The 15,768-nt window shown below is 36.0% G+C and overlaps 1 protein-coding gene across 1 annotated transcript; it reads right to left on the bottom strand.

Moving 5' to 3' along the window:
• Positions 1–428: 428 nt before the first annotated feature.
• Positions 429–13,338, bottom strand: ppp1r11 (protein phosphatase 1, regulatory (inhibitor) subunit 11). The gene is made up of 3 exons (XM_041808711.1): positions 12,985–13,338; positions 10,545–10,653; positions 429–6,373 (listed from the first exon to the last, which is right to left on the bottom strand). Exons 1-3 carry the CDS (start codon positions 13,060–13,062, stop codon positions 6,195–6,197), a joined length of 366 nt encoding a protein of 121 aa, XP_041664645.1. The 5' UTR covers positions 13,063–13,338; the 3' UTR covers positions 429–6,194.
• Between the last annotated feature and the right edge of the window lie 2,430 nt (positions 13,339–15,768).

The following is a 15,768-nucleotide window of genomic DNA, read 5'->3' as shown; positions in this document are numbered from 1 at the left end:
ATTGTCTTTTTTAATATTTCACTAAATATGATTATTAAACATTAAATATTCACCTTAAAGCAGCTATGAGGATTTTAGTGTGTGGTTTTTGGTACCCCCATGTGGACAAAGTAAGTAGTGTTAAGACTCCTTGAACTCCGGTTTTCTGGATGTATAATCCTGGATCAGATCGATAGAAAACACAGGCAACAAAGCACTGGAGCACTTTTGTCCAGAGTAAACATTTGACATTCAAGAACTTATTCAACCTTTTGTTGTCATCAAGACTCCATCCATCGATTCCTCTTCTACTCCAGGGCCAGGTCCCAGTGTCCACTATATAGTATTTAGATGATCTTTATTATACCTAACCACCAATGACCATCAGGGCACAATCAGCAAAAATAAATGGAAATAAAAAACTTAAATAAATAAACCACGAGTTCAAGTCAGATTAATCACAGTCGAAAACTTTATTTCACATTAAATCGTCTCTCATTATGCTTTAACATTATATACAGAAAGGTGCATTACAAGAACGATGTACATATTTAACAATGTGTGTCGATAAGAGGACGAATAGCGAGCCGAGCAAACGCCACACCTCGCTGTCAGAATGAAGACAGGTGTGCCGATAAGAGGACGAATAACGAGCCGAGTGAGCGTTAGATGTCATCCGCTGTTGGAGTGAAGACTACGATGGAGGCTTGGGCAGGTGAGTCGCTGCACACATGCACCTTTACCTTCAGCCCACCTGCCGTCACGCTTTTAACAGTGGTCTGACCAGGGCCGTCACGATGACCAATGTTTAACTTCAATATCCTTTGAGTAAAAGTGTAATATTGTCAATTCCACTATTCAACAGAAATAGGCAACCAAAACTGGCAAATTTATGGTTCTAATAAAAACTCCACGCAAACTCCTGCACACTGTCTGAAATTGCACAAACGTGTTCGGACAACCTGGCACCAAAACGCTGACATATTTTTGTTTCATTTATATTGCACAAATCTGTTGACTTGATTAGTACTGAGGATTTGAAAATGGATGTGTGGGATTTATAAAAAGCATGCCAAGATATTTGCACTATTTAGAAGAATGTTGACAAAGTATTTGAACAATTAAGACAGATGGCAATGATAGGTCTAAATTGCCCAATTTCATGTTTCATTTAAATTGTACAAATATGATGACAACGCTTGATGGGGAACTTTGACAACATACTGTATCTGCACAATTAAGACAAATCTTTTGGTAAATCTTGTCAAAGTATTTGATCAGTTTTGTTTGTTGGCAGTTATGTAACCTTTGTTTTGCCTACACTTCCCAATGTTTGTCATTTATTTTGCATAAGTAGGTTGACAATCTGTGGTCCTAAGGGTCTGCCAACATGTTTATACAATTTAATCATTTCCAATGTATTTGAGCAATTAAGACAGTTCTCAATATTTTGTCTTAAATTAATATTTAAGTTGCACAACTGGCTTGTTTATATAACAGATATGTTGACAATGTGCTGAAACTTTGACAACAGATAAGTTCAATATCAAAAATGTTGTCATTAAAGTAGGGCTGCCAAAATTAACGAGTTAATGCGGATTAATCCATCATCATGATAATCTGATTAAAAATTTTAATGCAATTAACCCATCTACAGTGCAGAATGACTCAAAATCCCTGAAATGTCTTCGGCAACGCATTTCAGGCAGTTTGTCCAAGTAAGTTTACCGTCGAGCATGCCGCTGCGCACGGCAAATGGACCGTTGATCTGGTAGTGACCAACCAACTCGATATGGGAGATGCTAAACTGCACTTTGGCCCTCTCGGTGGGAGATTTGAGTACAAAAAAACAAATGGAACAAAAATTTGGCCCAGTTGAAATTGTAATTCAATAGCCCTGGCATATATATTCCCTTCTTTCTTGAGTCTGTTTGCTTATGCAAAATGAAACGTGATTAATATAGAATAAAAATGAATGATATCTATTCATGATTAATCAAAATTAATCGATAGCAACCCTGTGATTAATCCGATTAAAAATTTTAATCGTTTGACAGCACTACATTAAAGTATTTCTGTTTCTTCTGACATAAAGATATTTGTCAGATTTTAGTTATGTCAACTGGATGTTTCATTTCCTCTAAATTGCACAAGTAGGTCAGATAAATATTGATGAGATATTTGTGCAATATTGATGAAATATTTCGAACGTAATAACCAAGTGAAACTGCCTTTTTGATACCAGGGAAACTAAAGCAGAAGTCCTACATACCCAATATTGTGTATTTTAATGATGAAACAGCTAATTTTGGCTAATTTGTTGTTTAAACATCAACAACCAGTTTTGTTCTTTGTGAAGTTTAAACAGTGCACAGGAGCTTTTGGTAGAAAAATACGATTTAAGATCTGCTTCTTAACTTTTGGATGCTGTGGATCAATAATTCAGTGACTGGATTGTTTATTAAAACCTTAATTGTTTTTCATACCATGTTGTTAATGTTGACAACTTTTTATCAAAATATTGAATAACCAAAACAGTAAAATTAAACTTTACCTCATCCTCAATTAAAGTTGACCCTCCTTATGTGGTCACTCAGTAAAAATGTGAAGAAATAAATATTAAATGTGTCCTATAAATCAATATTTGCCAGATTGTCCCGGTGGGAAATTAGTGCAGAAAAAAAATCAATCAAAAGCAAATCAACTTCCTTCAATTAATCACTGAAAAATGTGAAATAAAAACAGATCAAATCAAAGCAGCCAAGAGCCATATCAATCTGATTATTTACAACAAAAACAGAACAATGTTTGACTGATGAATAAAGGTGAGTCTCACTATCAGCCTGTGATCACAAATACTGCAAAAACTCAAATCTTTCAAATCCCTCACTCCTCAACAGCTCTTCTGTCATCCAAAGTTTGCCAACATTTTGTGCAAGTTTTGTGACAGTTTTCTTTGTTTCTCTCGTGGCGCATGTGCCAAAATTTGGGTATTGAGGAGTTACAAACATATTTATATGATTAAGACAATGTGGACGAGCTTTTTGGTTAAAATATGAATGAAGAACTGATCGTTAAAATAAGAGAGAGACTTGTCCAAAAGCTGCCAACATATTTGAGTGATTTATAAGTTGCCCTCTGTTACTTTCACTTGTTGCAGCTTTAAAGACTTTTAAAAAAATCTTTAGCACTTCTAAATACTATTGATGATTAAAGTAACTGAGAATGAGTCATACAAATTGTAAAATAGGGGAATTTTCTACTTTATGTTGAATTTATAAATCTGAGTAAATTGTTCCACGTATGAAGAAGGCAGGAGGGTGAAACTCTAGAATAGTCAAACATCTTTATAAACCTGGATTATGTGATTTTAGTCTAACAGTGATAAAAATTCTCTTCTATTAGTGGCGTTATCACGCAGGCCATGGTCGGCTGCTCGTCAAGTATCAGAAGAGTTAAGTCCAGAAATAAATAAAATCATAAATACATTGCGAGCTGCACTCTCTTTGTGCTGCAGTAAGAAAGTCCATCAACAAAAACACAGCTCTTCATAAACAACATCATATTAACACAGGAATAATTTGGGGGGGCTAAAGACGGAGATTTTAACTCATTATTGATGAATCAAGTTACATTTCTGCAGATCCTTTTCTTAAACGCTTCGCAGTGTTCTAAAAACAAAAAAGGGGGTGATTGATTTTTTGACTAAAACCAATCAGTTAGTGAAGCTATTATTTCAAGTTTAATTAAAAGTTATCAAGCATTTTCATTTAGTAAAGCAAACGATTTAGCTTGAGAAACATGGGTAAGGTTCTGAACCTATGAAATATGAAGAATAAAGGGCGTTAAAGACAAAACAGAATAATCCATTATAACGTATCGATTAACGTTTGTTACACGGCAATAAGAGCAGAAGTCATAAACCTCTAATGAAGGGCAGGGTTTTTTTTCAATGTAACAAAAAATGCAAACAAAATGGCAACATTCTGTCTGCATTGCGCAAATATGTATGAAACATACTGTCTAAATTGCAGATATACATTGGTAATGTTTTTGTGCAATTCAGAAGAAATAATATAAGAAATTTAAGCAGAACAAAATCTGCCCTTTTATTGACAAAATGTTGCCAAATTTCTGAATTGAAATTGTAATAGTAGTTTTTTCATTTATTTTTCACATATACTTTACCAACACTTTAATGCAATCATTAAAAAAGAAATGGTTTATAATTTAGAAAATATGTTGCCCATTGTCTAACTTGGAAATTTGCATTGCAAAAATAAGTTGATTTTGGGGAGATAAATGTCATCAACATATTTGTGCATAGTCAACCGAACAAAATATTGAGAAACTTAAACAAATTGCTGTCATTTTTGTATAACATTTGTTGCCAAAATATGAGTTAAATTTGAAATGATTGAAATGAGCAGTTTTGATGAGATGTTGCCAACTGTCTTGAAAACCTTTTATTAAAAATGTACGTCTTCCTTTTCAAAATTGCACAAAGATGCTTTAATTTTTTTGTCGAAATCACACAGCGTTTCATTTGATTGAAATGTTGCCAACATGTTTGTGCAATGTACACAAGGGATGCCCTCAGTCCTCTGTGTTCTCTTTCTTTGTCTTGTTATGAATTTGGGTTAATTTGGTGTTGCCAACATTTCTGTGCCAGTTTAAACCGTATTCTCTCTCTCTCTCTCGTAGTAATAAAACATTTCCGAAATATTTATGCATTAAAAACAGTGTGGAGTTTTTTTAAATAATGAATGAGTAGTTGTAATTTTTTTTAAATCAATCAATGCTATTGATCACTGAAATATCAGAGATTGTGTCATTTGAAACATGTGGTACCAAAAGAAGTTTTGAAAATGTTTGAACAACTCGAGTGAATAAAGTTTTGTACCAATGTGCCTATGCAACACCAACACAACATATTAAGTTAACACATTAGCGTCAAATCTGGAATATAAACTGAAGTCACTTTTTTAGAGTCTCTCAAAGGAAAAACTGTCCAGTACCATCTCTTTCACTGGATGGAGTTTGCACTTCTACTACCAATGATGTGGTAGTTGAGCTCATCCACTAACTATAATACGGTAGTTGAGTTCTCAGCCTGCAGTGATTAGACAGACTCACAGCTCTCTGCCCTCCTCCATCTGTCACTTGTTGTCTTTAATCTAGGAGTGTTTTCAGTCAAGCTCGCACTTTAGAAGCTTTATTTACTGAACACTTACCTCCTCTTTATTTTTACATGCAGGATTATGACCTGACAGGACAACGATGGTAAAAAGTGGCGCCTAACCCTCATGGGTGTGGTTTGCATTGCTGTATATCTCAGCAGGTTGTGAGCTATGAAGCAACCACTTGAAATAATGGGAGCAAGTTTTCAACCACATCAGATCACATACAGTGGATGATTGTAACACTAGTGGTATTGATTTTAGAGGATGAAGACAAATTTTAGATGAAGTGGTAAAGGTTTGGCCTGTACACTGGATTTTATGGCAAGTTGAATTATGACTTTATAAATCAAAACTAAAGATTCTTACCAACTTATCACTAAAATACTGGTAAATGGATCACTGATGGTTCAAATTTTAATTTGGGAGAATGTGCCAGTATGTTTGAAACTGAGCACATGAATGCGAAATGGAAATCTCCAGTCTTTGAAACAAAATTTTCCAATGGATTTATTCACAATAAATAAAATCACAAACCTGCGCGCATACATGGATTTTTTTTAATCTCAGCTCATCTTCTTTGGTCACGTCACATCTACACACTGGACGATTTTAGGCCTGATTCGACCCCCAATGATCAGGGGGCGTGGCCTGATTTATGGATTGAAGTCAATTATTAATCCAATAATCTTCATCTGTTTTTTCTGACGTCATGTTTGATCACGTGACTTCTGTGAGATGTGCTTCGCCTTTAAATCAGTAAAATTTGAAAACCATCTCGTGTGCAGCTAGCCTTTAAGACTTTTACAAGTGGGCGTGTCCTCATCAGTCCATGTTTATGTGATTGGCTGGCAGGTTACTGAGCATGCTCTGTGCTGTTTGAAGCAGATAAATGGATGATTCATGGATGTTTCTCAGCAGGACTTTCTGACCGTCGGCATCCTCTCTGCGATGGAGCTAAACTAAAGACAGTGCAGTTTATATGACGTGTGAGAACCCCACCCTTCCCTTAACACCCCCCCTCATTTAGCCTCATTAGTGTGCCCCTCCAGTGTTTGGGGGCCCTGGGGCCCCCCGACCCCCCCTCTGTCCGTGGTCTCTCCTGCCGTGGCCTAGGATGCAGTGAGCGCTGCCACAGCCTTCATCATCATCCTCACCCTCGCTCTCAGAGGACGACTCTCCAAACTGTCGGGGCTTCTCATAGATACAGCAGCCTACAAGACAACAACCAGGGTAACAAAAATAAATACATAATAGAATTACTCATATAATATGAGCTGATATACCAACAGTCTACAAGACAACACCCAGAGTTTAGACAATTTAAACTTAATGTTTTAATATGAGTGATTGTTACACACCGGCACCAAGGCTTAGAGAGAGCGGATGACAAGGACAGGGACTCAACTCTAACCCCAGTAATAGTCAGACCATCTCCTGTGGACATATGACCATCTTTCCTTCACTGATGAGTACCATGCACCACTCCAATAAATGTTAGCCCATTGCAAATTGATCCTCCTTCCACAATAATAATGAATAATCTAGATCATCTAGATCATTAAACTGAGATTTTCTTTGGCAGAATAAAATCAGTGTTTTAAAAATGGATGTGTTAGTCTACTGCGTCCCAAAGTTTAGGCCAAAGTCCCCTCATGGTCTCCAAGGGTATTGCAAGTGTGCTGGGAGAAGTCATTTAAAATAAATAAAAACCATCAACAGCAGGTTAAAAATCAGGTTTTAAATGATCATAAAATACTTGTTACATGTTTATATACATACAGTGTCACGGTTTAACTAGATTAGGTGGTAGTTCTGATTTTTCTTCAAACTTCCACTAAACTCTGCTTTCTGCTCCAAACTGTTGCTTCTGCTTGTTTGTAAAACTGATTTTTCTCTGCGCACTTGAAACTTATCTCTGCTTCTGGATTTTCTGATGAACCAATCAATAGGAAACAGGTAGAGGATGGACCAATCATGATTGCTCCGCCCGTTGTTGCTGTTTTCTAGGAGACACTTGGATTTCCCAACATTCTATCACACACACAGGGTAAAAGTATTTGAGCCAAAATCATCATGAAACTTTCACAGTTATTATCAAACATCTGTCAGACATGAAAAAAGTGAATCCAGCATAAACAGCTGAATAATTTGTCTACTTTTAAAAGCCAAAATGAAGTCTTCAGGAACTGAGTTGGAGTCGTAGGGCTTGGAAGTCGCTTTAAATAATGTGTGTATTTAGAGCATGCAGAGAAAGTTTTGTACGTGTACAGAGAAAAGCAGAATCAAGCTGAACGAAATGAGAATGGTTTGAGTAGAGTTCAGGAAATTTAAGCAAAATTTGAGAACATCAGACATTTCAAGCACAGAGAAAGTCTAAGCGCAAAGGGCAGTTTAGAGCACAAAAGCAGGTTTGAGTGTAAAGTTGAAGAAAAATCTGAGACCAACATCATTAAGTCATGACCTCAAAATGATAAAATATGCTCTGATATATATATATATATATATATATCAGTTATGAGTTTTTCAACAAAATGAAGTTCACACTTGTCAGTGTCTTTGGCAACATTAATGTGACTTTGCAGAAACCTGATCAAATAAATACATACAGTGGTAGCTCCTTGATTGTACTTTTCTTCCCCAAAATTGCTTTCTCTCTAACAATGTGGGTTTTGAAACAACTGTAATTTGTGCATCATATCCAAATAATACAGGAAAAATGTCAGTCAGTATGACTGACAAAAACACAACCTGGGTAGGAACATGTGAGCAGAGCAGAAACATTGTTCAGGACAGCTGGAAATGCAGATGCTAACTCTTTGTTGCAATAAAATTAGTAAATTATGAACATTAAATTCTGTATTTTGTGCCTTTAATTTGCAGCAGCAGTCATGTTCATTTGAAAGATAGGGGGAGCACTGCACAGGAAGTTCTTGTAGAATCCAAACACTGACGGACGCCATCTGAAGGCGTTTGTGTTGTCAGGAATAGAAACTAAAGTGAGCTAAAAATAACCTCAGCAGCTCAGTCTGATCAAACAGAGTCGTGCATCACACAGGGGTTTAGATTTTAAGTAGTCCTACATCAGTGTGCATGAGTACAGAACATGGTGGATGCCAAAGTTAAAAACAACATGTTATTTAAATTCTGTAAAATTTAAAGACATCCAGCAGAACACCTCCCAAAAATCTGATCTGCACCTTTTTATATTTTACTTTATTTTTCTTCAATTTTCACTCATTATGCATGCAAAGAAGAAGGCCCATCTGGCTGATCGGCTGCAGGTTGTCATTACTATGTGCGGTCTTTACATAAATGCTTTTTGATTTGTTACAGTGCTGTGAAAAGTATTTGCTCCTTACTGATTTTGTTCTCTTTCTAAATTTAAATTGTATTTATTAGGGAAAAAACCGCTCCACACCTACCTGGCCCTATGTGCATAGGCAAAGCCCCCTTCAGTGAAATCATGAACTAACTGTGATTAACCATAGTTTTTTGGAAAGCAGAGTTCAATTTCATTAACCATACCCAGACCTGACTGCTGCCAGACCTGCTGAATCAAGAAATCCCTTAAACAGAACCCGTCTGACAAAGTGAAGTCGGCTACAAGATGTCAAAAGGCAACACATCATGGTGCCTTCTAAAGGCATCCAAAAACAGATGAGAAACAAAGTTATTGATCTATCAGTCTGGAAAGGTTACAACACTATTTCTAAGGCTTTGGGGCTCCAGCCAACCATGGTGAGAGCCATCATCCAAAAATGCAGAAAACTTGGAACAGTGGTGAACCTTCCCAGGAGTGATCTGTGTGTGTTATGCTCATTGAGGATGTGCATCGTTAAAATGAGGAAATGGGAAGCTTTAGATTAAACACGACAGCACACCTCAATGAATAAGCAAACTGAAGAGACGCACCTCCTGTGGACTTCCTCTGCTCTCTTCTCTTACACACGCTCCTCCGTCGAGCACATCCAACGGTAATAAAATACGGATTTAAAATAATAAACGTTTAAATTTGGAAGTTAAAGCCTGTCTTCTTTATGTGGGTAACAGATTAATTGATGTGACCTACCATGAATCTTTACTGATGACTGTGTTTACCTTCGTAAAGGTTTTTAGTTAAAGTTTGTGCAGCTGTCTGCTGACATGCAGACACGCTCAGCCAAAGGAGGCAGCGACACACTGCATCTGGCTACTCGGGGGCTCCGTAGTAACAGAAACAAGAGAGGAAAATAAGAAAATTAATGAATAGAAAAGCTCAGTTGTGCTTGCCCGATCGGGCAAATCCTTACAAGTTTTGCTTGCCTGTCGGCTTTTTGAAGTTGCCCTGGGCATTTGGGCAACCGTTATTAATGTCGGACCCTGAAAAACAACATCAAACCAACAAACAAACAAACGTGGTGGTGGTAGTGTGATGCTCTGGGGCTGCCTTGCTGCTTCAGAACCTGGACCACTTGATGGAACCATGAATTCCAATCTCCAGAAATAAATCCTGAAGGAGAATGCCCAGCCATCAGCTAGTGACCTCAAGCTCAATCTCACTTGGGTGATATAGCAAGACAATGATCTGAAACACAACCGCAAGTCCATCACTGAATGTCTTAAAAAAATGAAAACGTTTTTGAGTGGCCTAGTCAAAGTCTGGATCTGACTGAGATGCTTTGATATGATATTAAACATGCTGGAAAACCTTCCAATGTTGCTGCAAAGAAGTTTTTTTTTCAGTTAGCAGGCCTGCAGCAGCATTCAGATCAAGCTGGAGACGCTGAAGGCTAGCTGCTCCAAACATACAGAGGCTTACAGTAATCCAGCCTGGACATGACGGAGGCATGAATGACTCTCTCAGAGTTAATTTGACAGGGATAAGGTTTTAACTTTGGCTGATAAGAGCTGGAAAAAGGGAGTCTGAACTTCTGAGACTAACTAGCTTCCAACTAGCTAACCATGTATGTTCCCAAAAACCAACACTGGATTGATTCCAAACCGAGGTAAACACCTCAGCATGAGGTTTATTAAGCATGAACTTTGTCAGCTGATTCCTGAACATTTTTCTGCAGGACAGAGTTGTGTGGAGTCTGAAAGATTTATCAATTATTAAACATATTCTGGTGTTTTCCTTGTACTTGGATGTGGATTGCTGCTGCAGGATGGAGGCTGTAAAGCCTTCACAGCTCTTTAGAGACACAGTAAGCCTCAAAATGTTGACTCTGGAGTGACCGCCCATCATACTGTGATATGTCAGGGCTCGCTGGAGTGGGGATTTATTTGATCAAATCCCTCTACTTTCAAAATTTTCCAAACAACATGTAAAGCAGCAGAGAAACATCTCCCCTGCAGTGCCATTAAATACATTTCAGTGTGGTATCAGGACAAGGATAGACTCACACTTCGAGGATCTCCTCCCCAGGTGCTCATTGTCAACAGTGTCACTGGACCACTCCACCTTCTTCTCTGTCTTCCTCTTCCTCAGTTTGATGGTCAGACTGCGTCCCTCCTGTCAGACACAAGACAAAGACACTGCCGTGAGGATCAGATGGATACAACACCCCTCTTAAAGGCAGTGTTAGTGCTGTTTGTGATCAAATAAGAAACTCCTGAGTGCTGCTGTATGGTTGATAAATATTTATGTTTACTACAGCTTGAAGATTTCCCTCACTAAGATCGTCATCACGCCAGAGTTTTAAACTTTATGATACTAGCAAATATCAGACAATATTGTTTGACATTTGATAGCACAGCAATAAAAACAGACTTCCTAGACAACCAGAATTGGATAATTTGTTGTTTTGAAATATCAAAAATTGCTGGCAAACTCCTGCACATGGTCCAAACCACCTAAATAGATCAGCTAAGTTTGGACAAAAGTGAAGCTGAAGAGGAGCATCTTTTTATAATAACATTAAAAAGGTTGTCAAAATCTTTGATAATTTCATTCCTATGTTTTTAAAATGATATAGTCTGTGTTGTTTTAATGATCGAAAGTGAAAAAAAAATCAAAACTCAAAAAAAAAAAAAAAAAAAAATCAAAAGCAGTTGCAAGTGAAAGAGGAAGCACCCTCTAGTTGGCAACGCTTCGTCTATATTGCACAATGTGTCAAATCTGTATTAGTATTGTATTGAGATAAAAGGCTGACAAAGCATTTGCTTAGACACTTTGCACTGCTTCATCTAAATTCCACAATGTATTATTTAGACAAAATTGCAATTTTTTTATATTGCAAATGTATCTGTGCATTTCAAACAGTTGTCAACATCACTTCTAAACTGCAAAAAAAATTAATTCTGTCTATACTTCACAAATACATTGGCAACAGTTTGATACCAAAAAAGCAATTTGTGCAATTTCAACAAAAGGTTGCAACTTATTTGTGCAATAAAAACAGTTGACATTTTATCTAACCTGCATATCATTATAGTTGATATTGCACAAATATAGAAATCCATTATTGTCGTCATACAATACTAAAAGGAAATTAGAAAACATGTCCCCAAAAGGTTGTCAACCCATTTATGCAATTAAGACCAATGCATTTTTGAAAATGTAGTAAGTGCGCAACATTCAACAGTTTATTCTAAATCACACAACATTTTGTTTGTAGTATGCGATGCAATTTAGACAGCTGGCAATCTTTTCTTCAAATTACACAACATTTTGTTTTATTGAAAATAGGGATGCACAATTGTATTGGCACAGTATCACTATCAGCAGCAATAAAAGACATTTCTGCTTATATTTACAACCGGTATTTTGACTATAAAACTCTGCCTCTATCAGCTATAAATAAAGGCTGTATGAACAAATAAGCTAATGAGGACCGACAGACCTACATCAGCTCAAGCCCTTATTAATCAACACTCCTTAAACTTTAATTTCTGTTAAGAACTAAAGGTTTAGGTCTGAACTACTTTTAAATATTGGTATCAATACCAGTATCAGCTCAAATTAATTTGTGAATATCAGCATATTGGATATCAGCAAAAATCATCATTCAACTCTAGAAAACATTTATTATCATTATACAGAAATACAAAGGAATATCCAACTATGTTGATAAAGTTTAGAAAATGTAGTCAAATGGAAACATTAGATAGCATTTTGTTTAAGTTGCACAACATTTTATCTGAAATTTGTTAAGAAATTTAGACATTGGCAATGTTTTGTCTAAGTGACAGAGCATTTTGATTTGTTGAAATTGCACTAACATGCAGTGCATCAGACACACAGTTTCCATCATGTGCATGCAGTCAAGATAGTTGGCAACATTTTGTTTTGTCACAGTTTCCCGCATTATTTCATCTGAGTTGCACAACGATTGTACATTGCGGCAGTATTTGAAAACTTAGAAGCAATGTTGCCACTTAGCACATTTTAACCAACGTTATCAACAAATGTATGCAATGTAGATGATGTGCATGTGTTTACCTGCTATTGTATTTGGCTGAACAGGAAAACTGACCCTATACTGGGTGTCTATGACATCTGTTTTTGTTTATATGGTTTCATTTCACTCAGAATCCTGTCAGTTATTCATTCTGGCGTTGACAACCATTTGTTATAGTGACCTGGTTTATATCGTATATGTAGATGTGATTATTATTGGTCGGTGTTGTCCAGCCCTACCTAGTACCGATTGTTGGCGTATATTGACCAGATCAGGCCTGTTGTAGCTTCATAAACAGATCAAACACTGTTGGGTTGATAACATGAACACTGTGTTCCAGCAAACAGGCCTATTAATTACTAATATCTTTGCCATTATGAATTAACGTTAATACTGCCTATCAGACCTTTAATATCCTTCATCACCATCAACATCACGGTTACCTGCTGGGGCGGCGGCGGGGTGCTGGTCTGAACCGTCTCCGTTATCGTCTCACTGGATGTCCCGGGAACCTCCGCCATACCTGCTGCTGTGCTAACGCTGCCGTTAGCTTTGAGCTAGCTCTAAGATGGAAAAGACCCGTAGTCCGTAAATAAAGGGTGCCTGGGATCTAATGTGCTGTTAGTTGCAGCAACTGAAGTTTGTTCCTCAAATTAGTAGAGATAAAATAGATAAATGTTGACGGTAAGCCTGAGGCTGGTAGTCACTTTAAAGGGATGTGGCTAATACTCAGACAAGATGTACAATCACGCTGCATTCACGTGCAGTGGAAATACTAGAAAAAGTGAGACTCATCCTGGAAAATCACTAAGTCACCAAAGTCAACTTGGCTTTAGCCATTTTTTTAAATCCGAACAAAAAGAGTAGCCTGTTAATTAAAGGCTACATACGGCATTTGATTACTTGTCTTGTCTATTTTGTTTTGATCGTATTATTAAGAGAGAACAATAAAAGGAATACTCCAACCGTTTACGCGGAAGAATCCGAGGAGTACTTAAATCCAACACAAACAAGACGGACTAAAACAGGAAGATAAATATTTTCACATTAAAACCACTGTTGCACGCTGCTGTAACAGCAAAATACCTCTTTTGTAATTAAATCATTCTATTTTTAAATGAGTTAACATTTTTATGTTTTCCTGCTTATATAAAATATATTTAGGAATATGTTAGAAAAAATAATTAGTTATTTTGATTAGATTTTTTTTCATCTATTTATTTAGTTTTATTTATCATTTACTTAAACACAATATTTTCACAAATGTATATTATTATTAATATGATTATGATTATTAATAATATCAATGTATTATGTCAGCAGTCCTCAACAGATCTAGCCTCAAGACTCACCATCAACTACTCAATGAGAAATCAAGACCGAAATTCCTCCAGATTTTCCAACACCTAATTTTAGTCAGAGTAAATGTTGAAATTTTCACCTTATGGAACAGATCGTGACTAAAAAAAAAAAAACAAGGGACAAAACAAGTAGGTTTAAAAGAGCAACATAAGAGCAAATGCATAAATATTTTTTATTATAACACATTTTGCCATTAAACATGCGAACTGTAGTTATTTTCTTGAAATCTTGGGAAACTAATGTGTTAATCATGGGGCTATTTTCCAGAGAAGACAATTCAATTCAATTCAGTTCAATTCAATTCAAAACTTTATTACAGATTCTAGGTCCAGAAAATAAAAAAAAAATAAAAACAATACAACATTAATTATATATATATATATATATATATATATATATATATATATATATAGATAGATAGATAGATAGATAGATAGATATAGATATAGATACAGTGCTTTATTTATTTATTAAACCACCTGTCACATTTGTCTCAGAGACCATCCAGCATCATGAAGTGCTTTAATGCGGACTCTTTCATTTTCAGTCAGCTCTCCACGTTTTACCATTTTGAACAGGAATGAGGGATTTCAAACTGAATTCACCCAAATTAAAGCCAGCTCACTGGGCTTCTCTGAGAAGTCAGAAATTCATCAAGCATAACATTCAACCAATAATATTCATTTTTCTGTTCAGGAATGCAAGTAAATAACTATAATTTGACATATTAATCAAGAAATAATAATGTGCTTTACTATTTTTTCAGTTTTTTTTGTAAATCAGTCAATTTAAAAATTCATGGATAACAATAATAATTATATTTTAGCATTAAAAATATCATTTGGGTTAAAGAGCTTCTACATATTGGTGTATTAACCATTGCAGAAACATAAAAAAAATGATTTTGGTAATTATCAATACTAATTTAGGGCAGCTGTGGCATAAACCTTATTTTGGTTAGGGTTAGGGTGGTCTAATACATTTGTTAAGCACTGTATATATATATATATGTATGTATGTTTATGTATGTATATATATATATATATATATATATATATATATATATTACACATACAAGGACAGAATAATACAAAAATGTTTTCATAAAGGCACAATAAAAGTTAATAAACTAAATTCAGTATGAAAGAACATAATACAAGATAACACTTAAAGGAGACATCTGTTCCGATGTTTCCATAGTGGTGACATGTATCTAACAGTACTATGTTTGATGTCAGTCAGGGCCAAAATGATTTTGTTCCCAGTGGAATCAAGTCGGCATATAAACTTTTACATCAGATTTCTTAATACAGCATGAAAAATATTAACTCTTGCAGTTACAAACATCTCACACTTGCACTGCATCATCTTGGTATTTTCAGTAATAATCTCAGTGCATCATTATAGGCTACTTGTAGCCTCTGCATACTTGATTTCTTGTAGTTCATCCACAAGTGTGCAGCATACAGAGGTGTACAATATGCCTCAGACAAAGACATCTTAACAGTATCTGAACAAAAACTGAACCTGCAAGCAAGAATGTTTGCTTGTGCATAAATCTTGCAGTCCTTTCTGTAGATTTCAATCACCCATCATTTTTTCTGTGATAAAATGATCAAGATATCTAACTTTACTACAGACCTCAAGAGCACCGTTAGACAGTATGAAACAGGAAAGTTCAACAACTGATCCTCTTTTGTGTGGAATATCACAATTGAGCTCTTCTTAGAAGTATATTTAATATCATGCTCGACACCATATACAGAGCAAATAGACAGCAACTGCTGAAGACCAGCACTACTGAGTCTAAAAACAACAAGGTCATCAGCACACATAAAAGAGAAGTTAGTCAGGATTTTGAGAAA

This window comes from Cheilinus undulatus, linkage group 16 (assembly GCF_018320785.1).
Source record: "Cheilinus undulatus linkage group 16, ASM1832078v1, whole genome shotgun sequence".
Classification (NCBI taxonomy): domain Eukaryota; kingdom Metazoa; phylum Chordata; class Actinopteri; order Labriformes; family Labridae; genus Cheilinus; species Cheilinus undulatus.
The sequence above is the reverse complement of the archived record's forward strand: the minus strand, read 5'-3'. Positions and strand labels throughout refer to the sequence as shown.

Coding starts and splice junctions, on each gene's coding strand:
- ppp1r11 (XM_041808711.1), bottom strand. CDS start 13,062: ATGGCGGAGGTTCCCGGGACATCCAGTGAGACGATAACGGAGACGGTT. Junction 10,654..12,984: donor CCCCGCCGCCGCCCCAGCAG/GTAACCGTGATG, acceptor TGTGTCTGACAG/GAGGGACGCAGTCTGACCAT. Junction 6,374..10,544: donor GGGGAGGAGATCCTCGAAGT/GTGAGTCTATCC, acceptor GTTGTCTTGTAG/GCTGCTGTATCTATGAGAAG.